The 24,279-nt window shown below is 34.5% G+C and overlaps 5 protein-coding genes and 1 long non-coding RNA gene across 7 annotated transcripts; 3 read left to right on the top strand and 3 right to left on the bottom strand.

The window, feature by feature from the left end:
• The first annotated feature begins 42 nt into the window (after positions 1 to 42).
• On the top strand, positions 43 to 4,335 carry LOC135160623 (mitochondrial E3 ubiquitin protein ligase 1). The gene is made up of 6 exons (XM_064117353.1): positions 43 to 178; positions 655 to 760; positions 837 to 1,020; positions 1,964 to 2,169; positions 3,109 to 3,293; positions 3,390 to 4,335. Exons 3-6 carry the CDS (start codon positions 916 to 918, stop codon positions 3,917 to 3,919), a joined length of 1,026 nt encoding a protein of 341 aa, XP_063973423.1. The 5' UTR covers positions 43 to 178; positions 655 to 760; positions 837 to 915; the 3' UTR covers positions 3,920 to 4,335.
• LOC135160624 (cytoplasmic tRNA 2-thiolation protein 1) lies at positions 3,108 to 8,650 on the bottom strand. Its single transcript, XM_064117354.1, has 5 exons — positions 8,490 to 8,650; positions 8,172 to 8,403; positions 7,490 to 7,608; positions 6,210 to 6,398; positions 3,108 to 5,555 (listed from the first exon to the last, which is right to left on the bottom strand). Exons 1-5 carry the CDS (start codon positions 8,535 to 8,537, stop codon positions 5,145 to 5,147), a joined length of 999 nt encoding a protein of 332 aa, XP_063973424.1. The 5' UTR covers positions 8,538 to 8,650; the 3' UTR covers positions 3,108 to 5,144.
• A 2,005-nt stretch (positions 8,651 to 10,655) lies between these two features.
• On the bottom strand, positions 10,656 to 12,373 carry LOC135160621 (uncharacterized). Its single transcript, XM_064117348.1, has 5 exons — positions 12,062 to 12,373; positions 11,807 to 11,987; positions 11,445 to 11,723; positions 11,224 to 11,365; positions 10,656 to 10,861 (listed from the first exon to the last, which is right to left on the bottom strand). The coding sequence occupies exons 1-5, from the start codon at positions 12,130 to 12,132 to the stop codon at positions 10,776 to 10,778; spliced, it is 759 nt and encodes a 252-aa protein (XP_063973418.1). The 5' UTR covers positions 12,133 to 12,373; the 3' UTR covers positions 10,656 to 10,775.
• Positions 12,374 to 13,347: 974 nt separating this feature from the next.
• On the top strand, positions 13,348 to 14,127 carry LOC135160866 (protein mago nashi homolog). The gene has a single exon (XM_064117950.1). It carries the CDS (start codon positions 13,517 to 13,519, stop codon positions 13,955 to 13,957), a length of 441 nt encoding a protein of 146 aa, XP_063974020.1. The 5' UTR covers positions 13,348 to 13,516; the 3' UTR covers positions 13,958 to 14,127.
• A 1,262-nt stretch (positions 14,128 to 15,389) lies between these two features.
• On the top strand, positions 15,390 to 19,366 carry LOC135160867 (uncharacterized). The gene is made up of 2 exons (XR_010298642.1): positions 15,390 to 15,428; positions 17,384 to 19,366. It is a non-coding gene; the product is annotated as an uncharacterized LOC135160867 (long non-coding RNA).
• LOC135160865 (lysophospholipase D GDPD1-like) lies at positions 18,820 to 24,179 on the bottom strand. 2 transcript variants are annotated; one of them, XM_064117949.1, is made up of 7 exons: positions 23,888 to 24,179; positions 22,654 to 22,696; positions 21,843 to 22,024; positions 20,780 to 21,000; positions 20,569 to 20,702; positions 20,197 to 20,311; positions 18,820 to 19,999 (listed from the first exon to the last, which is right to left on the bottom strand). In XM_064117949.1, the coding sequence occupies exons 1-7, from the start codon at positions 24,009 to 24,011 to the stop codon at positions 19,859 to 19,861; spliced, it is 960 nt and encodes a 319-aa protein (XP_063974019.1). In that variant the 5' UTR covers positions 24,012 to 24,179; the 3' UTR covers positions 18,820 to 19,858. The 2 variants fall into 2 exon arrangements, with proteins under 2 accessions (XP_063974019.1, XP_063974018.1); XM_064117948.1 differs by having other exon boundaries at positions 20,197 to 20,314; positions 23,888 to 24,178.
• Between the last annotated feature and the right edge of the window lie 100 nt (positions 24,180 to 24,279).

Here is a 24,279-nt window from a genome sequence, read left to right as displayed (position 1 = left end):
AACACACTCGATTAATCTAGAGAAAGTGAAACAGTTAATTGATCAATTGTAGATTTTCTATCGGCAGTTTTTATCAGTTTTTCGGGTACGGTACTCACCGAGAGGTTAGGGGAGGACGAACGAGTGTTGGAGACTTCCGGTGATGGAGAGGAGAGGAAAATTTCCATTGGTCGACGAAGTGAATACCTTTTTTATCGAATACAATTTGAACCAAGTGTGGACAATTGAATTTTATTAGAAAAGAGGGGTAAAGTGGAGGTTCTAAGAATAAAAAGTATTGCAACAATTTTTGTCTGCTGCAAATACTAGACTTACTCCCAGCCACTGTTACATAAATCTCTATGAAGTCTCATAAAATACATAAGTAATGAGTTGAGTTCACTTCGTTGGGCAAAATGGTTATATATTCCGCTTTTCGAGGAATGAAATAGTGAATGAAAATTTTTCGAATAATGTTAGGTCTGGAGATCTTCCGCTAACAAATAAAATGTCTATTTTATCGACGAGATCTTAACAGAAATTGTCAAAATTGTTTTTCTTTTTCCGGCAATACTTTTCGGGATTGAGTGGATCCCAGGGATGACTGGGATTCCTTCAAAATTTCAGTAAATAATTCAAAAATATTATTTAGAAAATGAACCATTGATTTTTCAGTAATTCTACAATTTTCAATCTCGAGGAGAAAAATAAATTGACAGCAAACGTTGAGGACTGTTCCTTTGGAGTTTCGAGGATTTTTAGGGGTAGACTGTACCTTCAGGTTAGTGGAAGTGAATAAATATAATTCTTGGGAAAATCTTGTCATTTGAAGGAGGAAATAATATTTTTTCTCTAAGGTTTCGGTGGCAATTGTCAACTTTTGAGGTTAGACGATTTCACTGGGAATCGAGACATTTCCAAGGATTTTTAAGGATCATGGAGTACCTCGGGGAGGCCCTGGCACTTGGGTTCGATAGTTTGATCTTCGGAATATGCTTGAAGCAATATTTTCATTGTCGAAATTCTATGAAAGCTGTCAAGGTATATAAATCAGTTTTTTACAGCTTAACAGGCGCTTCCTTATTTTTATATCTTCAATTATTTTCAGAATTTTCAAAATTTATTAAAATCTGGGTCGATGGACAGGGACGCATTTAATTTTTCAAAAATCTTCGTACTTTGCACCCAAAGTTTTGATTAATAAATCTTAATAACTCGACAATTTTTCTTGCGAGACATATTCTCTACCTTTTCGAGAAGGAGTAATTTTACGATTTGATTTACGATCTGTAATTCTTAGCAGTAATTAGTGTTATTCAATTGAAAATACATTTTGATGAAAGAAAAACAAGATTTCAAGGATTCTCATTACTCAGTCTCTGACAGTACTGACGACTGACTTTTTGTTACACAAATGCCCCCAGGTGTCTTTATCATTTAGTAAACCATTTAGTAAAAATTGAAAGAGGCAGACCCATAAGCCTAACACGAATACACCTAAACATAAAGGACTGTACAAAAAATGACTTGGTTTGGTAAATTCAATCCTTCCATTAAAAAAAAGATGATATTTTTATGACTGATCTATTTCTCTTCTACATACCTATGTACGTATATCCCCCGGAAAGGGCTGGTTTACTGTGTATGTATATAGTATAAAATATATAATATATAATATATAATATGTATGCGCGATTACACTAAAAAAATGACTCCAGAGGGGGTCGAATCCACGGTTTTTGCGCTATTAACATATGAATATATAACATATATTCACGGATGTATATGTATATAATGTTATATATGTATACATATGTATATAACATTGATAATTTGGCCGAAAATGTCAATAATTTAATTTTTTTTCACAAATTTGACAGAGTATTCATAACTAAAAGTGAACGAACACTCGAACAAACGTAATTGTTGTTAAAATTATGATCAAAATGCTTTTGCTCTCTTCAATCCTTTTGAATGTTTCTAGAATGCAGAAGTCTACGACCTCAGTGAGAACCTGAAACTTGTCGTGAAGGAGAGACCAGATAATAAAATAGGATACGTAGCCCTCAGAGGACCAGTCTCAGCCATTGGAAAGCCTCTGTATGGAATACATGATAAATCCATCTCAGGAGTTGTTCAAAAACTTTCGGTTAAGGAGCATGTGGTCGCCAGAACGACAGCTGGCTTTTGGTAAATCCTTCTACATCTCTGTACATTATACATATCGTGGTAGCTCGAAATGGGAGAGGGGTGGAAGGAAAATTAGTAATGCATTAGCTGACTAAGTAAGAGAATAAATATTTATAAAATAAATGTAAACAAGAGGATAAAGAATAAGGATTAATAAGAGAGTAAATATTACTTCAATAGAATTCTCTGAACAATTTGTTTCGTGCTGACTCGAATGACATTACAGTATAATCTCGATTATCCAAGGTAATGTTGGGAAAGGATACCTCGAATACCTGAAAACTCGTATAACACGGATAAAATTAAAAATTCTAAATTATCAATTATTTTTTATTAATTTTTCAATGGCGAAGTGAAATTTAGTGATAAAAGGATAGAAAAGTTAAAGTGTATTGACAGCTTAATATTTGGTATAGAAAGCATGGCTAAATGAAATGTCACCTGTCACTAATGCGGCTGAAGGAAATATGAATGCACCATAAGTTGAATGACCCATAGGAATAAGGCTTTGTCAATTTTATCATATTCTGCGGACTTCATCGATTTACGATTCGACCCCGCATCGTCCGATTTTCTCGCAAATTGTACCAGATTAGATCGATTTCGTCGCCAATCCCGTACGGTCGTTTTTCCAACATCATAATCGGACGCGACATTTCTAATAATTTCCCCTGCATCCAATCTCCTTATTGCTTCTAATTTCTTTTCAACACTCACTAGGATTTTTTTCCTTTTTTGTGACATAACGATGTCCTTCCATTGATTGTCGAAGGAGAACTGTTGTATTTGCGCTCAAAACATGTTGCAACAAGTTTATTCGACGGCTCCATCCGTTTTATCCGGGTTTTCCGTATTATCCGAGCCAGGCCGGCGCCTCGGATAATCGAGATTCTACTGTAATTAATCAATTTAATTAGTTGAATGAATTTGATTTTAAAGGTCTGATCAGGAGAGGACGATGCAGGAGCTCTATAATACCGTTCCGTTTGCCCTGAGACAAGGGAAAAACAGTGTAGAGATTCTGGAACCCCTTTCTGCTCAAATTCTCGACATGGACGTTATCTCTGACGAGTTCAAGCCCAGCGCACCTACGATAGCTGATCACATCTGGGAATTTTTTACTGGTAAATATCTCCAAAGAAACGGTTTTTCGAAAAGTTTTAGTTAAAAATTATGAAGGTGGGGCAGAATGAAACCATCTCCATTATCAATTGTTCAAGGTGTCCGTCAAAGGGGTGTCCAGTCAACCGAAGAGATGCTCCGCGAGGGTGTCACCATTACAGCTCTAGGTGAGCTCTCGACCTCCCCCGAATCCCCAGACAAACTCATACTCCAACCTCCCCTCAACACTCCCTTTTACCTCACAACAATGTCCGTGAGTTCTCTTCTTCGTAAGCTCGACGAACGTCGGCGTATTTATCGCTACTTGTGCCTCATGTTCGGAGCAATTGGTCTAGTCATCGGTGGAATTGTCATCAGGCGGTACTGGAAGGATCGGGAGGAGCAGAGACTCTCAGAGCAGCTCAGAAGAAGTCTAGCTGAGTCTAGGAAAGAGCGTAGACAGAGGATGAGAGAAAAGGACCTCAGGGACGATCAACTCTGCGTTGTTTGCAGGACAAACCCCAGAGAAATTATTTTACTTCCTTGTGGGCATGTTTGCCTCTGTGAGGACTGCTCTGATGGCATTGAAAACGATTGCCCAGTCTGCAGGGCACCTATAGAGCAAAAAAATGCTGCCTACATCATTTGATAAAATTTTACTGATTTCTGTTGATCAGTTTTCGTTGATTAATTTTAATGATAATAAGGCTTGTATGAGAATTCTATCGAAGGTTGTCACTGCCTCAGGTGAACGGAGAGTTGAGACGATTTTGTTATTCAAAACTAGGGCCTGCAATTCATTTTTTGTTATCGAAAGGTATGACAGGGGCCTTCAATCTAGGAGATAAGGGAGACCTTTGATTTTTCAGGAGTATTTTTTTCTGGTTTCCTTGACGTATTAATTCTCTTCACGAAGTGGGGAAGATTAGCCAAAATTTATTTAGGAAAGAAAAGCTCCGTGAATGGAAAGTGAGTGCATTTTCTTCCCCATCTCTTCAAATGTTGTCAGAGAGATGAAAACATTGGAACAATTCATGACAGAAATATAAAAAATATTGAAAATTGTGTCAGTCGTTTCGTTATACACCAGATATCAGATTTTTCTACGTTATGATTTTTTAAAAATTTCAGCCCTTCCACTTGGGTTTGAAACCCAGGTATTTAATTTAGTCCGATGGTGACTGAGCTCAACGAGAATTTTGAGAAACTTTTGGATCCTTAGGGGTCACGCTGTACTGCTAAGGAAAATTGCAGGGTCAGTAGTTAGGAAGCATTTGTATCGTGTCACTTTAGACATTGATAGTGTCATTGTAGGCAAAGTAGCTCTACTCGTTTCGTAAATTCAACGATCATCGAAAACTACACAAAATTTTTAGACAATTGTCCGACGACATTTGGAATTGCAATTTTTTCCTCCATTTAAGTTTGTTATTCAAAAATAAAAGTTGAGAAATCAGAAGTTAATGCTCTGTCTGATACAAAAATTAACACTTCATTGTAGTCAAAAATTAATATCTGATTTTTTGATCATTGGAGGTGAAAAAATCAAAGATTTTTTTGGCACTTCGTAAAAGATAATTCCCCATTTGGAAAGCAAGTTCTATTAGTCGATTATAAGAAGCAAATGTTTTAAAAAATATCAACACTATGCAAATTTTTATTTAGCCAATAATGGCCAGGGATGAACTGTCTCGAATCTACATGATCTCGGTTCAGATGGAGTAAACAAGCAAATAAGCAACAATAGATCAAATTAATTCCACCTCACGGAAATTTAAAAAACCAATCAATCGGTTTATTTATCCGCTGTTTTGTCCGTCTATAAAAATAATATCTTTTACAATTTGTCCTAGATATATCCTAACAATTGAAGATTAAATTAGATCCGACGAGATCTTAGAGGTGACTATTTGCAAAGCCTTCTGCGACTTTCCAATTCCCAGCTTGGGAAGTCCCCTGTTGAGTCCCTCTAATAAAATGCAAGCTTTGCAGACCTCCTGACTAGAGACGAATCCACAACGACTGCAGTTTCTCCTCACGGGCATCGTGACACCTTCGGTGTCGACAACCATCCTCTCCCCGGAGTGAATGATATCGATGATCGAAGACGGTCGAATTTTCTCCAGATCCTTCAGGAATGTCCTAGCATGTCCTCTGTATGCATTTGGGGCGAAGACACACTCCGTTGAGAAGTACACGAGTTTTTTAAAATACGCGTACATCACTATTTCCTTTTCATAAGTGTATTTCAAGGGCTTGCAACGCATTATCGTATCTGCACCGCACTGAAAAGGAGAATAATTGGACGTGGCTGTTACTCATCGGTTCAACATACATTAGAATAATAACAGGAGCTTTATTCACCTGAGGAAAGGCATCACAACAACGAAATTTCTTAAACAAAATTCCCAATAAAAGATTTGTTGGTACATTTTATTAGAAATGCATCACGTCAAATATTTTTAATTGAATCAAGTTTCTCAGTTCACTATGTTGGAATTTATTCGATATTTATTGAGATATACCAGACATTCTTTTATAGAGAAGTGTTTAAAATGAACCAATTACTCAGTAAGTAACAAAAATAAATTAGATAAACTGAATAAATAACATAAATAAAATATTCACGTAAATTTTTTGAGCAAAGACTAAATGCTAGAGCATTTTCTCAATTATATCATTTCGTATACTCTTCTGTTTAATTGATTTTTCTTCTGAAAAATTAATTAAATAGTCGCCTAATGTATAAATTACGTACAGCAACTCACTGTCATCTAACGCTTTTGGATTCATAATTTTTCAACGATTTGTTTTTCTTCTAATGAAAGACTTGAAAAAAGATGTACGAAATTCTGCTGGATATTGTAGGAAATTCGAGGAGTGAATCGGCAGATGTCAAATATTGTTTTCCCGGAAGAACAAAGTGAATTCATAATTACAGTTATTATCGAAGTACACCTGGAGAGCCTTGCAATGTCTCCCCTGAGTATATTCATCAGGACTGTCTCGGCAATGTCATCGGCATTATGACCAGTCGCGATGCAGTCCACGTTGAGGAGCTGGGCCCCCCTGTCCAGTGCCTGCCTCCTAAATACCCCGCAAAAGGTGCAGTTATTTTTTCTACCAATCTGAAAATATTAGAAGAAATTAAACGTATTCAGTAGATTGAAATTATGTTCAATCACAGTTGTAAAATGATTACAAAGTATGGGCCACCTAAACTCCTTTCCGAACGTTCTCTACATCGTTTTTCGTTTGATTTTGTTGCTAACAAAGTCATGTCATTTTAAACTCAATTTTTTTCTCACTGTAAGTTTCCTAAAAAATCTAAATATATTTTTAAATACTAGAAAAAATTGGGAATGTCTTCAAAAAGCGTTTTTAATTAATATTGAGGAATAATTGGATAGAGGGAGGAAATAGGAGTAATTATTTGGTTCGTTCAAATGTGAATGTACTAAATAATTACCGAAATTACAAATGACTAACTATCATGATAAATGATGGCCATCCAGTGTTAAGGGGGGGGGGGGGAGAAGAATGGAATGCTAACTCTTTCAATACTTTGAACGTCTTTAATCAAAGAAAGACGCTTAAAATTTTGTTTTTCAATTTCTCAATTTCTGTGTCCACTTTTATTATGGAATATTGAACACAGACGACAAAAACTTGATTAAAAATTCTATTGTCATTTAGCTGTCACTTCAAACTGTCCTTGTTCTTGACAGTTCCTCGGAGGAACCATTTCAAGTGATAACTGATTGACAATATAATTTTTCAAGTTTTTTGTCGCGACTGGAGATTATTCCATCATGGAAATAGAATTGAGAAATCCAGAAGTTATTGCGAACTTTTTTAAAGAGGGTTTTTAAAAATAATTTATTGCAATATTCGGCATTGCCCCCGCCCTCCCGATCGATGTTGATGATGGGAATTGCACATCTTTCATCGTTGTCTCTCCTCACTCATTTTTCCATATTCATTAGAAAGTCTTTTTGAAAATATTCCGTGTTTTTTCCAGTTATCATAAAATATACGTCAATAATTTTTGAGTATCTCAGAGTGATAACAAAGCAGTATGAAATTATGTAGTTCTGTAGATAAAAAAATCAAATGAAAAGCCGTACGGATAAGGCTGGTATATGGAAATATCTGGGCCCTGACAGAGATAAAATTGTTAATAACTTTTTCAGCTAGTTATGATAAATTTTCCAAGTACCTGGGCAACTATTTCATCCATTGTCCACCCGTATAAATCCTTGTATGATAGAATTTTCAAGGGCATTTGATAGTCATCTCTGTTTTGCTCGACTGTCTTCAAACTGTCGTCTCTATAGCCTGAAGAATGCAATGAAAAATTATTTAAAAATATGATATTTATATGAAACTCCTGGCAAGGTGATAGAATGAAGGAACTATAATGCTACAATAATGATAATGGATCATTTTAAGGAAGAATTTCATTAAATAATTGTGGACAGGGAATTATCGCGTACAAAATTAGCCTCGGAATATTTTACACTAGAACTAGCTAGTGACAGTAAATTTTTTTATTTCTCTATTGTAAAATTGACAAATTAGTTATCAATAAATTAAACATTGAAAAAAAACTTCACCTCTCTCCTCAAGAGTTGGATTCCGAGAACACAATTGTGTTCGATTTTAGTTTATTTTAGTTTAAAAAAAGTTTATTTGATTATTAACAATACTATCCTAACAATCAGGAGTTGTAGTAGACGATGTGGGGATGATTCATCAGATGAAATTTCAACCAAATCGAATCGAAATTTTCGAAAATTTACAGCGATTTTTAGTGTTCTATTTGTTTTACGAATAAATTCAAGATCGGTTCGGTTATCAAAATTTTCCGAAAAAGAAAATAAAGAACACGAATGACTCACCAGTGATTCCTTCGTCGATAGACAACAAGAATAAATCCAAGCCATAATTGTACCTGTCGTTCAATAATTTGAGGACATAAGCCAGAACCGTCGAATCTTTTCCTCCAGATGCTCCAATGGCCACTTTACTCTCGGGTTTAAATAATTTTCCTTTGACAATTGTGTGATGAATCTCGGTCTCGAAGGCATAGAAGAAGCACTCTTTGCAGAGGGCATCGCCAGTTTTCGGTCTCTGTTAGCAAAGTAAAGCTTTTCAGTAGTGTATTATTAATTAGGTAAATTGAATTTATTTATTATGTATTTATTGATAAAATTTACCTTGAGAATCGCATTTTTTCCACACTTTGAGGAACACGCGACAGGCATGTTTTTGTTTTTCTAACCTCACTTTTCATCGGAAATGATCGGAAATTCTCGGCTTATTTCCGCGTTTGGCAGGGGGTGAATATTTATGGACGGGAAAATTCAAGTCGGAAGGAAAAAAATGGTTCTAAATATGTGAAGGAAACGGATCAAGGAAAATAACTCGTAGAACTTTATGCATAAAAACATTTAATAGAGAAATTTCATAAATTTCTCAGAAAATTTTATTGGTTTTTCGGATATTTTGTAAATAACATTCTTGACTGAATTTCTTCATTTTTTTCAGGTGTTACTCGCCTAATGTGAGTTTTAGAACTGAATTGATTAAGTAATTAAGGGATTAAGTCATTGAGAGGTATCTCAAGGACAGGTCCTTGAAATACTGAAGAGTCGGCAGATTGGAGCGATAGACTTCCAAAGGTTTAGGGACTTTATTGAGGCCATTTACTGGGAACGTATATTTACGATTTGATGATTTAGTAATTACAAATGTTTTTATAAAGATTAAAACATGTACTACGTAAACTGTTTTTATCTATTAGCTGAGCTGCAGGAATAATAGAATATTGTGTCAGACTATTGATGATAAGGGTTCATGGGTTTTTAGTTTTGACAAAAAATAAAGAATTTATTTTTTTACAATATTGTGGGTATACAATAAAGAAAAAGGGACCTTATTAATTAAAAATTGTACTGGAGTATCTTTTATGACCATAGATACTAAAATTCTATTATGTTAAACATATTTTTAGGACTAGTTTTTATATTTGGAATATCACAAGGTGGAATTACCAAGAATCATGTTAAACAAAAAATAGGAATATTTCTCTTCATATATTGTTGAGTGGTGCTTGTTATATATCCTTATTTATCTACAATATTGGAGTTTACATTTCGAATGTTTATCAAGAATGAATTTTCAGATGGAATGAATAGGTCTTTGTACGATTAGTATTAATTTTATTCTGATGTTTCCACTTGAGATTGGAAAACATTTTTATGAGAGGAAATTCTAGGAAGTTTGGGGGTGATGTGTATGCTCTGTTTTCTTGAATGTATACAGAGGTGCATGAGTGGGACCATTGTCGATGAGAGACATCAGGTCCAGGGTGTTGTATCCCTTTAGTCTTTTAGTTAGTTCCTTTACGGGAACGAAGCAGAGCTGTTGTGCCTTTACAGCGTATAAAATAAAAGAATTAAACGGGATTCACAGGTATAATCATTTAACAATTATTCCATTTCCAATATACAATAATGATGAAAGAATGGTCGATTAGACATTTATGGTATTGAACTGTCGAGTCATTTGGTTTTTATATTGACTTCTAAAAAAATTTGCGATGGTCGAGAATCGAACTCGGATCAACTGCTTGGAAGGCAACTATTTTTTTTTGTGAACAGATTTGTTTATTAACCCAACGGATCACATAAAATACATGAAGATAATTAGATGTAATGTAACAAATGTAAATAGAGAAACTCCAGTATTTTCCATCTCCTTCTAAAAGCCACATGCGAGGCCCATTTGTTCGAGTCACGTACCATTTCAGTGGGTAGCACAAACTGACCCAACCCAGTGGGGGTTGGGTCAGTTTGTGCTACCCATTGAAATCGAGATACGCGGTAGCGTATCGGCCAAGGCAATTTTCGAGACTTTTCGAATGTTCGAAAATCGGGCCGAGCTACCGCGTATATATACACGACACAACCACCCCCTCCACTACTCCCGAATAATAGTAGTGCAATAAAATGCAAATACACAAGATTACGGGAGAACCTGACCTTACTTTCAACATATAAATCGCGTATAATCTACCCCTTTCCGTCCGAATTTCTTTTTTCTGATTTATATTCTAGGAGATACGTTCATTAACATTGTGTTACATTTTCTATTTTCTTGATTGAGATTATATATATATATATACTGGAAAAGACACTGAGGCGCTCGACGCGAGCCGAGAGGGAGGGTCGATTAAGGAGGCCACCTGTCTTTGTCTTACCGTCCGCTCCAAAAGTTTTCTTTCATAGTTTCGGTTGTGCGAGTTATAAAGTTTCGATATAATATTGGCATTAAATCCTCTTTTCATTCGATGTATAAATATATGTCTTACAAATTCCAACTTATAACTGAAATAGAGTAAAATTTTATTCGTTCCCTGTGAGTTATTTACAATTCAGTCACGAGGTTTTACTATGGAAAGATACAAAGAGTATATGTAATTCAATAGATCCTCCACTTGATTACTCAGACGTGGAGCTTAAATCGTCTGAGTCAATAGAGCCTTCCGGACAGGAAATTTCAAATTTAGATATGTCCAACATAATTCCTGAAACAGAAAGTTGATGTTAGAATGTTATAAACTTTTATTTACAGTTTTAACTTTTGAATACAGAAATTGATTCTCCAGATTCGAAAATATGCCTCCAATTTATGATGCGTTCTTCTTGATTTTTCCAATACTGTCATTAAAAAAAAAAAACCTACTAAGGTACAAATAAAGTTTTTCGCAAGAATCTATAAGCCTTAGGAGAATAAAAATAAATAGTATTAGCAAATTCCTTCATTTTATCCGTGTACCGAATTCGAGTTTAGCTTTTCCACAATTGTCAACTTGATTTTTGAAAAGTTCTGCTACATCATCAGAAAATTTTCTCAAGAGTTCTCTTTCTAAGAATTCAGAATAATTACCTTGTTTTTTAAGGACTTTTATGATTGAAGTCAAATTTGTCAGTTTCTTCTCTCTACGGCGGAGTTTTGATTGAAGTATTTTTATTTTTCTGCGAAGTGCTTCTTGTTTTTCCTTGTGAAATTTGATTATTCTTTCAGTATCCTAGTAACAAGAAACGAAAATTAGTTTACGTCTGCACGTAACAAGGAGTGTAAAGAAGTTGTAGAAATATATATTTTACCCATGGTTTGTTGGTCATATGAAGATTGGGGGTCGATTCTGAACAAGATTTTTTGGCAGATGAATCATTCGTCATACTGGATGAATTTGGTAATTGATTTGTTGATGACGACATTGACGATGTCGTGATATCTTCTAGTGGTGTACGAGGACAATCAGCATCAATTATATGTGATACGTTACTGTGAACTGGCGTCGCTTCAAGTATTGGAGACGTCAGTTCGGTATTATGCAGTTCTAGTACTTGATTCCCATCGGTTCGTAACACGTTAGAAAGTCTCTGATACGAAAATACCAATAATAAGGGTGATTGATTGGTCAAGTATGTCTATGCCGATAATATATTGAAAATTATATATTTACCCTTTTTTTTGCATCATCTCCAAAGTGGTGTGGTACAGCCGTGGATTTCAATGTTCGTCTGACACCAGAAGTAACGAAATCAGATGCATCGAAGTGAGCACTGCAAATCGTTGATGATGCAGTCAGTCCATTTTTGCTGGGTACAATTTGGCTCCATTGCTCTAGTCGTTTCTTACCAAGACTGAATGCCACGAAAAATATAATTTTGGTTGTTCTGATATTGTTTGGATTTTCAAGAAAATAAGAAAAACTTACTTATGATATGTGAGGTTAGTGTTAGGAAACCAACTGTTAGAGCAGTTTTTCACGCAGCAATTTTTCACCATTTTTATTCCAATGTTATTTCACTATTACAAAAGTATTATCCACGTTCGAAATTTCCCCAATTCTCTTTTTTTCTAAACTCTTTGTGGGCTTAACAATGTTCACTTATCGCCTTTATTTACTGATCTCTTTGTTTTCACATGTACTGCACATGCGCAATGTGAATAGAGTGAGAGAGGTGGCCCTCTTATTCTCACTCGCACTGGCTCCTTTGCCGTACACGAGCCGGCATGGCAGTGCCCAAAGAGGATAGACCAAAGTAGAGGCTCAGTTCTGGGGGTTTGACTGACGCCAGTTTCTCCACGTTACCGACACGATTTCACCCCCGAGGAGACGGGGCGCCACGAGTCCTACTGGGGTATCTGCATATCGGCCAAGCGGGGGGGCTCCGTTCGTACTTGTTCAACTGTACAAATGATCAACTGTACACAGAATTTTCAAACGATGAGAGCACTGTTTGAAAATTCTAAAATTCTAAAAAGCTAGGCTGTACATGTGGCGCTGGGTCCACATGTACAGCCTAGCTTTTTCTCTCGACAGTTGAATCCCTTCACAGTGGTGCTCTCACTGTTTGAAAATGTTGTGTACAGTCGATCATTTGTACAGTTGAACAAGTACGAACGGAGCCCCCCCGCTTGGCCGATATGCAGATACCCCAGTAGGACTCGTGGCGCCCCGTCTCCTCGGGGGTGAAATCGTGTCGGTAACGTGGAGAAACTGGCGTCAGTCAAACCCCCAGAACTGAGCCTCTACTTTGGTCTATCCTCTTTGGCAGTGCCTTTTCCAGTATATATATATTTCAGTGGTGTTACCACGGGGGTGTAAAACTAATCCCATCACCAAGTTCAAGGCCACAAGTGGTTCCCTACTCACTCATGTGGCATGACTCCTATCATCTTCGACACTTGGACGAATTTTTAGGATAGACAAATTCAGATCCATTCTATACATGAAGACGACTAGCTCGGAAACACTTTTAAAGGACTTCTAAACTCTTCAGTTGTTATTGTAAATAATGTCCTAAGATCACATTATATTATAAATCCCAAAACTGTATCGATATCAAATTGGTGTTTGTGTTGATTGATATGGACTGAAATTTCCCGCACTCGTGAAGCAGAGTAGTTTAGCACTCCACAGGGAACGGACCCGCCATCTGGAAAAACCCATCCGAGAAGCAGATTGGGAAACGTAACAACACAAAAGATTTTAGGGATATATATGTTGTCACTAGATGACAGTAACCTCCGTCACCCGTGGTCGCAAGGCGCATCAACAAAAGTTCAACCGAAGTTAACCTCTCACACCTTTCAAACTCGACGTGGTTAACAAATCCTCTGTCGAGAAATCATTTTTCCACCAGAGAGTGTCAGACATCCTTGAGAAATGTCGACGGACTTCTACATCAGGTACTACGTTGGACACAAAGGTAAATTTGGCCACGAGTTCCTCGAATTTGAGTTTCGTCCAGACGGCAAGCTTCGGTATGCCAACAACTCCAATTACAAGAACGACACGATGATCAGGAAGGAGGCGTATGTTCATCAGTGTGTAATGGAGGAGCTGAAGAGAATCATCCAGGACTCGGAGATAATGCAGGAGGATGACGCCCTGTGGCCACAGCCAGATAGAGTTGGCAGGCAGGAGCTGGAGATTGTTATCGGGGACGAGCACATCTCCTTCACCACATCCAAGACAGGATCCCTGCTGGATGTCAATCAGTCCAGGGACCCAGAGGGCTTGAGATGCTTCTATTACCTCGTGCAGGATCTCAAGTGTCTAGTATTTTCGTTAATTGGACTGCATTTCAAGATTAAACCCATATAGATAGAATTGGTTTTTATTTCTCAATGTAAACAACCCCTGATTTTCAGTCTCTTTCTCTTACGATTATTCCATGTTCTTCGGTTTGCGTGGTGTATTGACCTATCATTTCAGACTTGTACTTTTTTTATTCATGAAGGATGTCGAGGATAATAAATGATTTTGAGTTGGAATTTCTCTGCGGCTTGAATTTTTTTTTAGTATGGAGGCATACAAGACTGGTGTGGTAAGCATTTACCTTTTTTTTGCAAGATCTCGAATAGCTGAGAGACACTCATTCATTAGCAATTCAATCGAATCGATCCATTTTCATTTCTGTGTTCAATTACAGTTCTGGAGGAATTATGAGAGACGACATTAAATTTATTTTATAAGATCTTCAACGATGAATGAGATATTCTGTTAATTTCGAACACATTTTCTCTCAATCTGAAAACAATTTTAATAAATGCAACTTTACTACGATTTAAATTTTTTAATAAAGAACAATTTTAATAATTTTAATAAAAAATATTCATTTCAAAGAACTTGAAAATTTTTTCCTCAAGTTTGGAATGTTGCAGAGTTTTTATTCATTCATTCAAGCATTTCTGGGCAGATACAACTCAATTTGCACACATATTCCATCTTTCCTAGCTAGTGTACATTTATGTGAGTCGTTGACCCATCATAACATTGAATCTGAGTTAACAGTCATTGTCCAGTTTCATATTTTTAAGGAACATTTACGGAACAATTCATTGATTATTAACAAAAGGGCTTCATTTAGTCTGATTAGAAACTTCTACCTTTGGTATGGCGGAAACATTCTCTTCTTAATGAGTTTGTGATACATAATTTGTCTAGAGTCATTGTACAGAGGACATTGCCTAATGCTGGGGAGATTCTCCTTTAGTGATTTAATTCAATATATATTTCCTTAGAGCAAACTTCTATCTGGGAAATTCTTACTACGAAAAAAACTACATCTTTTGCAAAGTAATGGAAAATAACTTTTGTGAACTGTTAAGACTTCGAAATTAATTTTTTTTGTATTAAATCTGTAGGATACATGACCCTATAAATTGGCTTGAAGAATCAAAAGAAAAAATATGAATAATGAGATAAATAATGTAAATTTAAATGTTTATACGTTTTCTATTACTAATCAGCCGTTTAAAAAAATACTTTTACTATTTCGTCTTCATTGTTTTATCTCCTCATTGACATATTGCCATATTACACTGTCATAATTTATATTAAAGTTATTACTGGAGAGCAACCCAGAATAAATTTAATACTGCACTGCAACAAATATAAAAAAGAACAACAATACTGGAGATGTGAACAATAATTATGACGAAAAATTGGAAACCTCAATCATTGTGAGGTACATTTTTCTGGTCACCTGCGTTTCCAGCGCTCTTCAAGAATTGCGAAAAATTCACAGAAGTTAGGTTAGGGTTGGTCAAAAATGGCGGCAAGAAGCAATAGCGTGAGTGACAGTTCTCTATTTTTATTTGGGTTTCGGACGGTTTCAAAGACTGAAATAAACAGCTTTTTATTTCACGCAATGATAACAAGTTCATGAGGGTTTTGACAAATTAAAAATCAGCATTCGATTTCTTTATTTAGAAATCCAGGGGAATTCGGGTCAGGGCCGAGGTCGAGATTCCATTTTTGACGTTTTGGAACATCAGTAATTCTTGTTATTCCCTGGTTTCTTTATTCGAATGAATCTTGGGTTCGAGGGATGAATACATCAGGACTATTCACATTTTTATTAGATGATCCAGGATTAAAGTAGTGGTTGATCTAAGCTAAAACGTTCCAGTCCTAAAAGACCTTTATTCTTCTTTGAAACACTCTAACGCTTCTTGCCTTTTTGGCATAAGTAATCAGCAATGAATTCTGTTCTCGTCAATATCTCGAAATTTTACATAATTCGACCCCTTACAATGAATCCATGTTCATTACAATCATTTAGATTTATAAAACTTGGATTATGAAGGATACAGGTTGCATGAGGACTTTTGGGGTGAAGAATCATTTCTGTTGACATTGTCTTTGGCAACGTTTATCACACGGTCCATCCAAGCTATCCTGGGAAATCTCAAAGAATACCATTGATGACATGAAACCTTCTGATGTTGCCAGGTGTGCGTCCACTTCTGACAGTAAAATGTCGATGGCACCATTACTTATTATGGCGGAGTTCATCCCAATTAATGACAGGACATTTCAACACAGCTCATCATAACACAATGCCAATTTATCACAGTCCATCTCATCACACGTTTATTCCATGATAAAATATTAGAATCACAACGCAACTCGTCACAAGTTCAAGTTCATGTTCACAGAACTTGAAAGACAGAAAATTGATACAGCTTTCCACGTATTGGGATGTCATAGGAAAGTGTTGGATAGGATTTTAGGATAGAAGTTAGGTAGGAAGGGAACCATATAACTTTTTATATAATTTTACCAGAAAAATTTACTGAAAAAATGGATGTTCCAGGTCGGATTTTGAACACACTATCACCATATTATACTTCAATAATTGTCTATGTGGTGGGATATGTCGTGAGGAATCTTTCATGGAATGACTTATGTTGTAATATATTGTCAACGTCATGAGTTAAGCTGTGATAAATTGTCCATGGAATAATTTTTTGGGATAAAATGAGAAGTAATATCACAAACCGATAATAAGTAGAGGTGATACTGAAATATCAGTTATAAAATGAAGATTTAATCTTGAGAGAACTACAGCGAATCAAAATACCGACTAACAACTTAATTTCCCCCCTGGGAAAACCAATAAATTTAAACATACTCAGAACTATCCACGAATTCATTATAAAGATAGGACAAAATATGTAGTATCTCAACTTCATTACCATTAAACAACTGGAATGAGTTAAATCGTAGTGTAAATAAATCATGTGGGGTTGAGAACTTTGAACAATAAAAAAAAAGGTTTGAGAGATTATTTTCTCAGGATCAAGATTATCTCACTTTTATCTTTAGGTTTGAATTGGATTAATGTGAATTCGTGTCTTACTAGACCAATTTCCTCGGATAATTTTTATTTTGTAAGCTTTAGTTTGCTAAAAGGTAATTACCAGGTGGACATCGCTACACTCAGTGGTCAAACTTCGTATTTATACGTTTTAGATTGTTTCCCATCGTTTCCACGCGAAATAGGAGGATCAAAAAATATAAACGACTGCGATGCTTTCCCTCAGAAACTAAAACATTCCAATTGTTGAGAGATTTCAAAGGAACTCACACAACAATTCTTCAAAAGATTTTGAAGAATTCTCGCAACAATTCTTTGAAAGATTTTAAATTGTTTACGAATACTCTAGGCTTCGCATTGATCACTGAACGCCAATTTCAACCTCCAACGAGTTAGTTTTCTAAATTTTCCAAATGTGTTTTCAGAGTCCAACAATGTCATCAGACAGAACTTCGGCTTCTCCGGAACAAAAATCATTCCAAGGCCGCGAGAAGATCGTCACAGATTCCATTCATCAACGAATGAAGCCACCGCAGGTGTTCTGCGAAATCTGCAAGTGCCATATTGCCGGGACTTTTCTTGAAATTAAAAAGCACTTCAAACCCACTCACAAATCAATCGTTACCTGTCACTCCTGCAACGGAAAGGTCTTCAGTTACGTCGAAACCAAGTACGACGTCGATGGGTGTCCTACGATGGAGGAGCACAACTTCCACGACTGCCCGAATAAGGCCAAGCCCCGAGACGAGAATTCCAATAGTTAAGAAATTTATGATCGTTGAACGAGGAAAGATTATAAAACTATTTTATTAGATTTTTTAAGAGAAAACGGTTTTTTGACATCGTGTCAAGAACCTGGAGAGATTGACAAAATCTATATTGCCTTACTTTTAAGGTATTTGCCAAGAGAAAGCTACCAAAAAATTATTCCCTGTGAAGTTGTGGAAAACAATTGTACATGACTTAATTTATTGTATTCTCGGAAATTATTGGATTTTTTATTCTCATAATAATAATATATTGTTAGTCAATTTTTGATAGATAATTTATGAGCAGTCAATGGTCCACCGTAAAAATGATTTTTATAGAATTATGAACAAATTTATCCACACGATTTACTAGAAATTGATTTCATGCCCAAAAACTGAGATTTCAAAATTTCTTAAAGGGTAAACAATTTCAGTTATTTATCAGCGAATTTAAGAAAAATCATGATTATGCGCAAAATTTGAATGACCCTAAATATTCTTTGTTGGTTTTTTTCAAATTTCGGTCTCGCAAGTTTATGAACAAGTTTGACGATTTTTTAGTTAATCAAAAAAATATATAATTTTTGATAATTAGGCACGAATATTTTATGAATAACTAATAAGTTGTAATGCATTAGGACCAATACATAAATTAATTAAATCGATTAATTGATTTAATTTGGTCAATGTCTGGATATTGATGGGAATGACAGTGGATGATGGGAATGAGAAACTTTATTTTTCTTTTCTGTCATCCCGGTTTTAAAACTGCTCAAGTGGTTTCTTCAATCGTTCAAACTGTCTTCATTCTAAACCTGATTTCCCAAGTCTCGAATTAACTCTCTCTCTCCACGCTCTCTACGATATAGCAAGATATTCTATTGTATTGAGACTTATAATTTCATTACTCCTAAGTAAGTGTAAGTGTTTTCTACTTTATGTATCCCTGGAATATTTATTGTGGTTGAAATTGTATTAATTTTGATTTTTTTATACGAACTTCTCTCATTAAGGGCTGCAAGTCTCACTATTGATTTTTATTTGATTAAAGTCATTGCATATATATATACGTTCAAGAGAGGGAGTGGATATTCAAACAAACAAGTTACACAGTAGTTTCACACATTTTTAATTTTGCATTAAACAAATGGAAACAAATATCATTCCAGATAATCCATCCAATAAAAATCATTCCTAAGATTTCAAAATTTTGTGATCAAATGTAGATTAATAAGAGCTTTACATTATTTTCTCCATTCGTGCCGTGAAGAAAGGGTCGGACTAGAGCTGAAGAGCAAAATTCAAAATTTGCAATATTTATTTTATTTTTCAAAATGTAAATTTCTTTTTGTTATTAGATCACCCCCTTCAAGGCAAACGAGAAGATATTTTCACAGTTATGAATTATCCTTCGAAATATCAGAAATGAAATATTAGTTCTTTCATTAAAAAAACGAAATTTTTAATTTTCAATCGATTTCATACCATAATAAGAGAACTTGAATTTTATTTACATGAAAGATACTCTTAAGGATCAAGTTCCAGGGAAATTATGATATATTTATTCGAGAAAGAGTGAATAATTGAACAAATGTCATAAAAAGAAGTCTTGTAATTTCGTAATTTTATATTAAATAAATAAATAAGAATATCATTCCAGAGGCTTTGAGACTTGAGTCATTTAACCCTAGTAGAATAACATTTTTTGCATCATTTTGCATTTGTGCGGTGGGTAAATCGCTAAAATACTTCGAGAGTTACTTATTAATGAAAGTCTCTAAAAACAGTTATTTAAATAATTTATAACAACTCGCTATTCCGAGCTCATTAAAATTTCGAACTCCATGTGGAATATTTATTTTATATTCCAAAAACTATTTCTCTTTTTTGTTAACAAATTCTCACTTTTTGAGACTCAAACGTAAACATTTTTTAAAAGAAATTATTAATTATCTTCGAAAATATGGGCAAATTAACGCTAATTTTAGTTTTCTCAGACTAAACTGTATCACAAGCGAAAAATACGAACAATTAAATTCATAAATAAATTATGTACACAGCAGTGGCCTTAGAGACTAGAATTGTGCTGATAATCAAATGTACTGTAGAGTGAAAGTTCAAAACCTTATCAAACTATTTCAAAAATATCAATTAAGTTTTATCGACATTCACCTCGTAATTATTATTCAAAAATGTCTTCAATTTTGTAGGATAATCCGTCATTACCCCGGTTGCCCCTAATCTGAAGGCACGTTCATACTCTTCTTCTCTGTTTAAAACCCAAAAATAAACCTGAAAACAATGAATTTCGTAAATTTTCAGTTTAACGCCGCTAAAATGACTAACAAACTGTCAATAACTCTTTGGGTAGTCAACATTATCAGTTGACTTACATTATTCGTCGCGTGTTTCACTGATATTCAGGGTTATTCATAATTTTTTAGTCGTACGTTTCGATATGAATAAAATATGAGAAGTGCTGTACTTACGTGAATACCCCGTGCTTGTAAATGGTTGAACAAACACGGTCTTATTAACAATAAATTCGTCATGTGGCAGACGACTTTGTGAAGAGGTAGGAATGTTGCTGAGAGACCGCCTTTTCTTCTGGGGAATAATTAATAATGGAACGAATTATTTTATTGTAGTTATCCATCAGTAATTAAATACTGAAGTGGTGGAACGTTAATCCATCAATTTTTTTCTAGGGAAATACTCAGGATGGAAGTGAGTCATAAAAACTTTTATTTGGAGTCCTCTCCTATGGCTTTTCATCGAGTTATTAAGGAGAAACTTAATGAAAGCTGCCATATGCATTTTTTATGAAATAAAATAGATGATAGACTTGATTTTTAAATTACCTGAGGTAGATTGAGGGTAAAAATATTTCTAGGTGAGTCTCCTTAAGAGAAACGAATGGCAAGAGTCCAGAATACATGAGAAGTATGAGGGTCATCACTCGCTTCATCGAGAAAAATAAATTAACCTTTGGATTCTGTGAAAGATATCAATTAAAAAAATGTTAAAGTTTATTGCGGGAATTTTATGAAGTGTGGAGGTTGGTTTACTGACTGTTTCGTAGCATTTCCGAGTTATTTCATTGCTGAAATTACCCCACACTGTGTATTCCTCACGATTGTACTGTTTAATCAAGTCTGAGACCTTCGAAATTAACCTGTCATCGTTGACTTTGATGTCGATATTAATTGGAATTTCCGGGAATGCATCGAATACTTCTTTTAGGAGTGGAAATTTTCTGTCTGACTCCTTTGCTGATCCCACGTATGTTACTTCTATAAAAAGAACATCGAAATAATTATTTCTCGATTCGGTGATTACACAATTAATGAAATAACAAATTACCTTTTGTGCAGAGAATTTAATGACTTGAATGATTTCAGTGGATTTAAAATTTTTCAATCAAAAATTTATGGCTTAAAAATAAATGGAAATGAATTCAAAATAATTAACACATACAGCAATTAATATGGTTCTAAATTTTAGATTCTAACAGATCGAGAAAAGTTACGAATATTGTAGAAATGAAAGATTATTTTTGCTTATGAAAAATTACGTTTATTGTACCATAAACTTGGGAAATTTAGAAGATTTAAGAAAAATCTGAAACAAAGTCAACACATTTGTAGTGTTTCTATTCTCTCATTTCCCTTTTTTTGAAATATCGTCTAATCTACGGTATCTACGGAGTTTCAAAATTGAAATATGAAAATCAAAGTAGTGATGATAATTTTAACGGACATTTGCATTCACAGAACGTCTAGACACTTTAAAATTAAATGTGAAATTTTTTAAAATTTTGGTTGAGGTTTTGCTAGTGTTAAGTAAAAAACCGTAAATTGGACGACCCGGCGTTCACAGCACTACCATCGGAGTTTTAATAACAATTATTTGTTGTATATTGTGCTGAAAATAGATAATTTTGATGATTTTATTTCAATTAGTAACTGAATTATGAAATAAAAATAGGAGAATCAATGGAATCAGTGGCAGAATTTATGTGACTGGATAAACCAAATGAGAAATTTTCGAATTAGAAGAAGTGCAATATGTATTTTTTCGATGCACCAATTAAGGTTGTCATTTCTGAAGGGTTTTAAAGGGCTGATAACCCCACCTGGATCAAAATCGATGGGCAGACAAGATTTTAAGAGTGGTAAATCTGTATAATTGACTTCGTTGATATTTTTATTGAGTCCAGTGCTTCTGAAGAGATTCTGATCGTGTGAAACAACGACTTCTTCATCTTTTGTGAGGTGACAATCCAATTCCAACATCTCCGTGCCAATCTTTACAGCTCTGCATTCCACGTGAATCAAGTAATTTGAATTAATTCATTAAAGAATTATTGTTATTGCTTGTAAAAAATATATTGAGTATCGGCGCTGATTTTATTTCTGTTGAATTGATTTGAGAATTAACAAAATCACTCTCTAAACTATTAATTTTATTCAATCCCAGAATTATTTATTGTACTTGAATAATTATGAGTGAGTAGTATAAGCATCTGGGATAAAAACTTTTGATTTCTTCAAAAATTATTGAACAAGACAAATTCACGACAAAAGAGGTAATTCCGAAAGGAATTGACATAATGACTCTACAACGTAAGAATTATATTGTAATTAAAAATAAGCGATAAATTAAGTTGAGAGGGGGATTTATTCAATTAATAATTTATTATGGCGTATTTAAATGACTTTGGTTGAAACTGCGATTAAAATCAGATCAAAAGACAATAAAATAAAACGTTCATTCATTCCTTTATTTCGTCAAGGGAAAGAAAAGCACGAATTAAATAAATTAAACAGGTTTGCGTGTAAAGAGTAAGCAATGGAAGGAACTTAGGCAGTTATTGAGGTATCACTTATCTTCCATTGATTTCATAAATGAACATTCCAGTTCACGCACGAAAATTCCATCATTACCTTCGAAATGCACTCATTGTATTTTCATAACTCTCCCCAGCTCCTACAACAGAACAACCGCATAAAAATACATACATTTGTTTATCTTTATTACCACATGTAGGCCATATTTGTAGTGTAACATACATGCACGTATGTATTCAGATTTTGATTGCGTTCATTGAGTTTCTTGGAATTTTTTTGCATAGAACTGTATTGAACGACCTACAAAAAATATCGTGGGACATTTCTTTGAATTTATGGAGTTCTAAGATTTATAGAATTACTGAACATCCAAACATTTTGAATTTTAAACGTTGGATTTGGAACCTTTTGTAATGATTCTAGGGTATTTTGTTGTATTTTATAACGTCGAAATTTTTGTTTATTGACAAATTGAAATTTAGTCACATTTTTAGGAAAAATTAATAGAATTTGTAGAGAATTTTTATGAAATTCAGGGAATTTAACACGGTATTTTTTCTTATTTTATATTCTACTCTATTCTTTATTAAACGGTTAAATTTTCAATAGAAAAAAATTTGATTGTTTCAAGGCACGCAATGGCTTGCAATAAGCTAAAATTCATTTTTGGTTAATTGGGGAGATGTTTATAAATAAGAATGTCTGTAGACTGAAATTTTTTATATAAAAATTTCTTGGAGATTCATAACTGAACAAATGAGTGAATGTAATGGGCAATCAATTAATTTTCAGAAATTGATAAATGTAAATATACTGTTAAATCAAATAATGTGCTAAATGAGTACACCAGGAAAGATTCAAGCAAATATGTTAGAAATGATTGTTCGGGATTGATTAGACTTCAACTTCTTCTTTATCAAAAAATGATGAATAACTCTCTTCAAAAAAATTCTCAATAACACTCGATCAAAAACGCTCTCAAAAAATTATGTAGTAATTATTCCTATGGAATTGATATGTGAAAATTTTGGACAGATAAAGTATTGAATCGATGATTTCCCCTTTTATTTCCCTGACTAATTATGTTTGAAATTAGTGTTTTGTCAATTTGGAGAGTATTTTAAGAAGAATAGAGTCAAGGCGAGGATAGAGAAAAGATTTGAGGGGAAAAATTCTTAATCATTTTATTTTTAGATATGTAAACAAATGGATGGGAAGTAAATAACTCCAATGAATGATTTCTTCAAGTGTCTACAAGTTAATAAATAATTATTAATGGGGGTGGAAAGACTGTAATTCCTCTTCACCCCAAAATTTGAAAACAACTTACCCCCTCGATGACTGATGTGTCTACAGCGAAATCTAATTTTTTTCTTCTTATGAATTAACATGGGGTATTTAAACAAGATAAACGAGCTTAAGACGTAACCCCCCAATAGTGTATAAAGCAACATTTTGAGTTTGAAAAAAGATCCCGTGACAGTGTCGAAACAAACGGTAAATAACGATTTCTACGGAATCACACGGTGACATTCAAGAAATACATTCAAACGGGGCAATTATCCTTTATCTGCCTTTATCGGCGAATTCTGCTGAGTCTTCAGGGTCGAACCCGCCTTTGGAGTATATAAACAACAGAAAGTTCAGTTTTCACGAAGCAATTCGAGCGAAAAAAATTCGAGTTCTCGCTTGAGCGATTTTTCTTCATGAAAAGGGTACTCC

Source organism: Diachasmimorpha longicaudata, chromosome 3, assembly GCF_034640455.1.
Source record: "Diachasmimorpha longicaudata isolate KC_UGA_2023 chromosome 3, iyDiaLong2, whole genome shotgun sequence".
NCBI lineage: Eukaryota > Metazoa > Arthropoda > Insecta > Hymenoptera > Braconidae > Diachasmimorpha > Diachasmimorpha longicaudata.
Note: the sequence above shows the minus strand (reverse complement) of the source record. Positions and strands in the feature narration are given on the sequence as shown.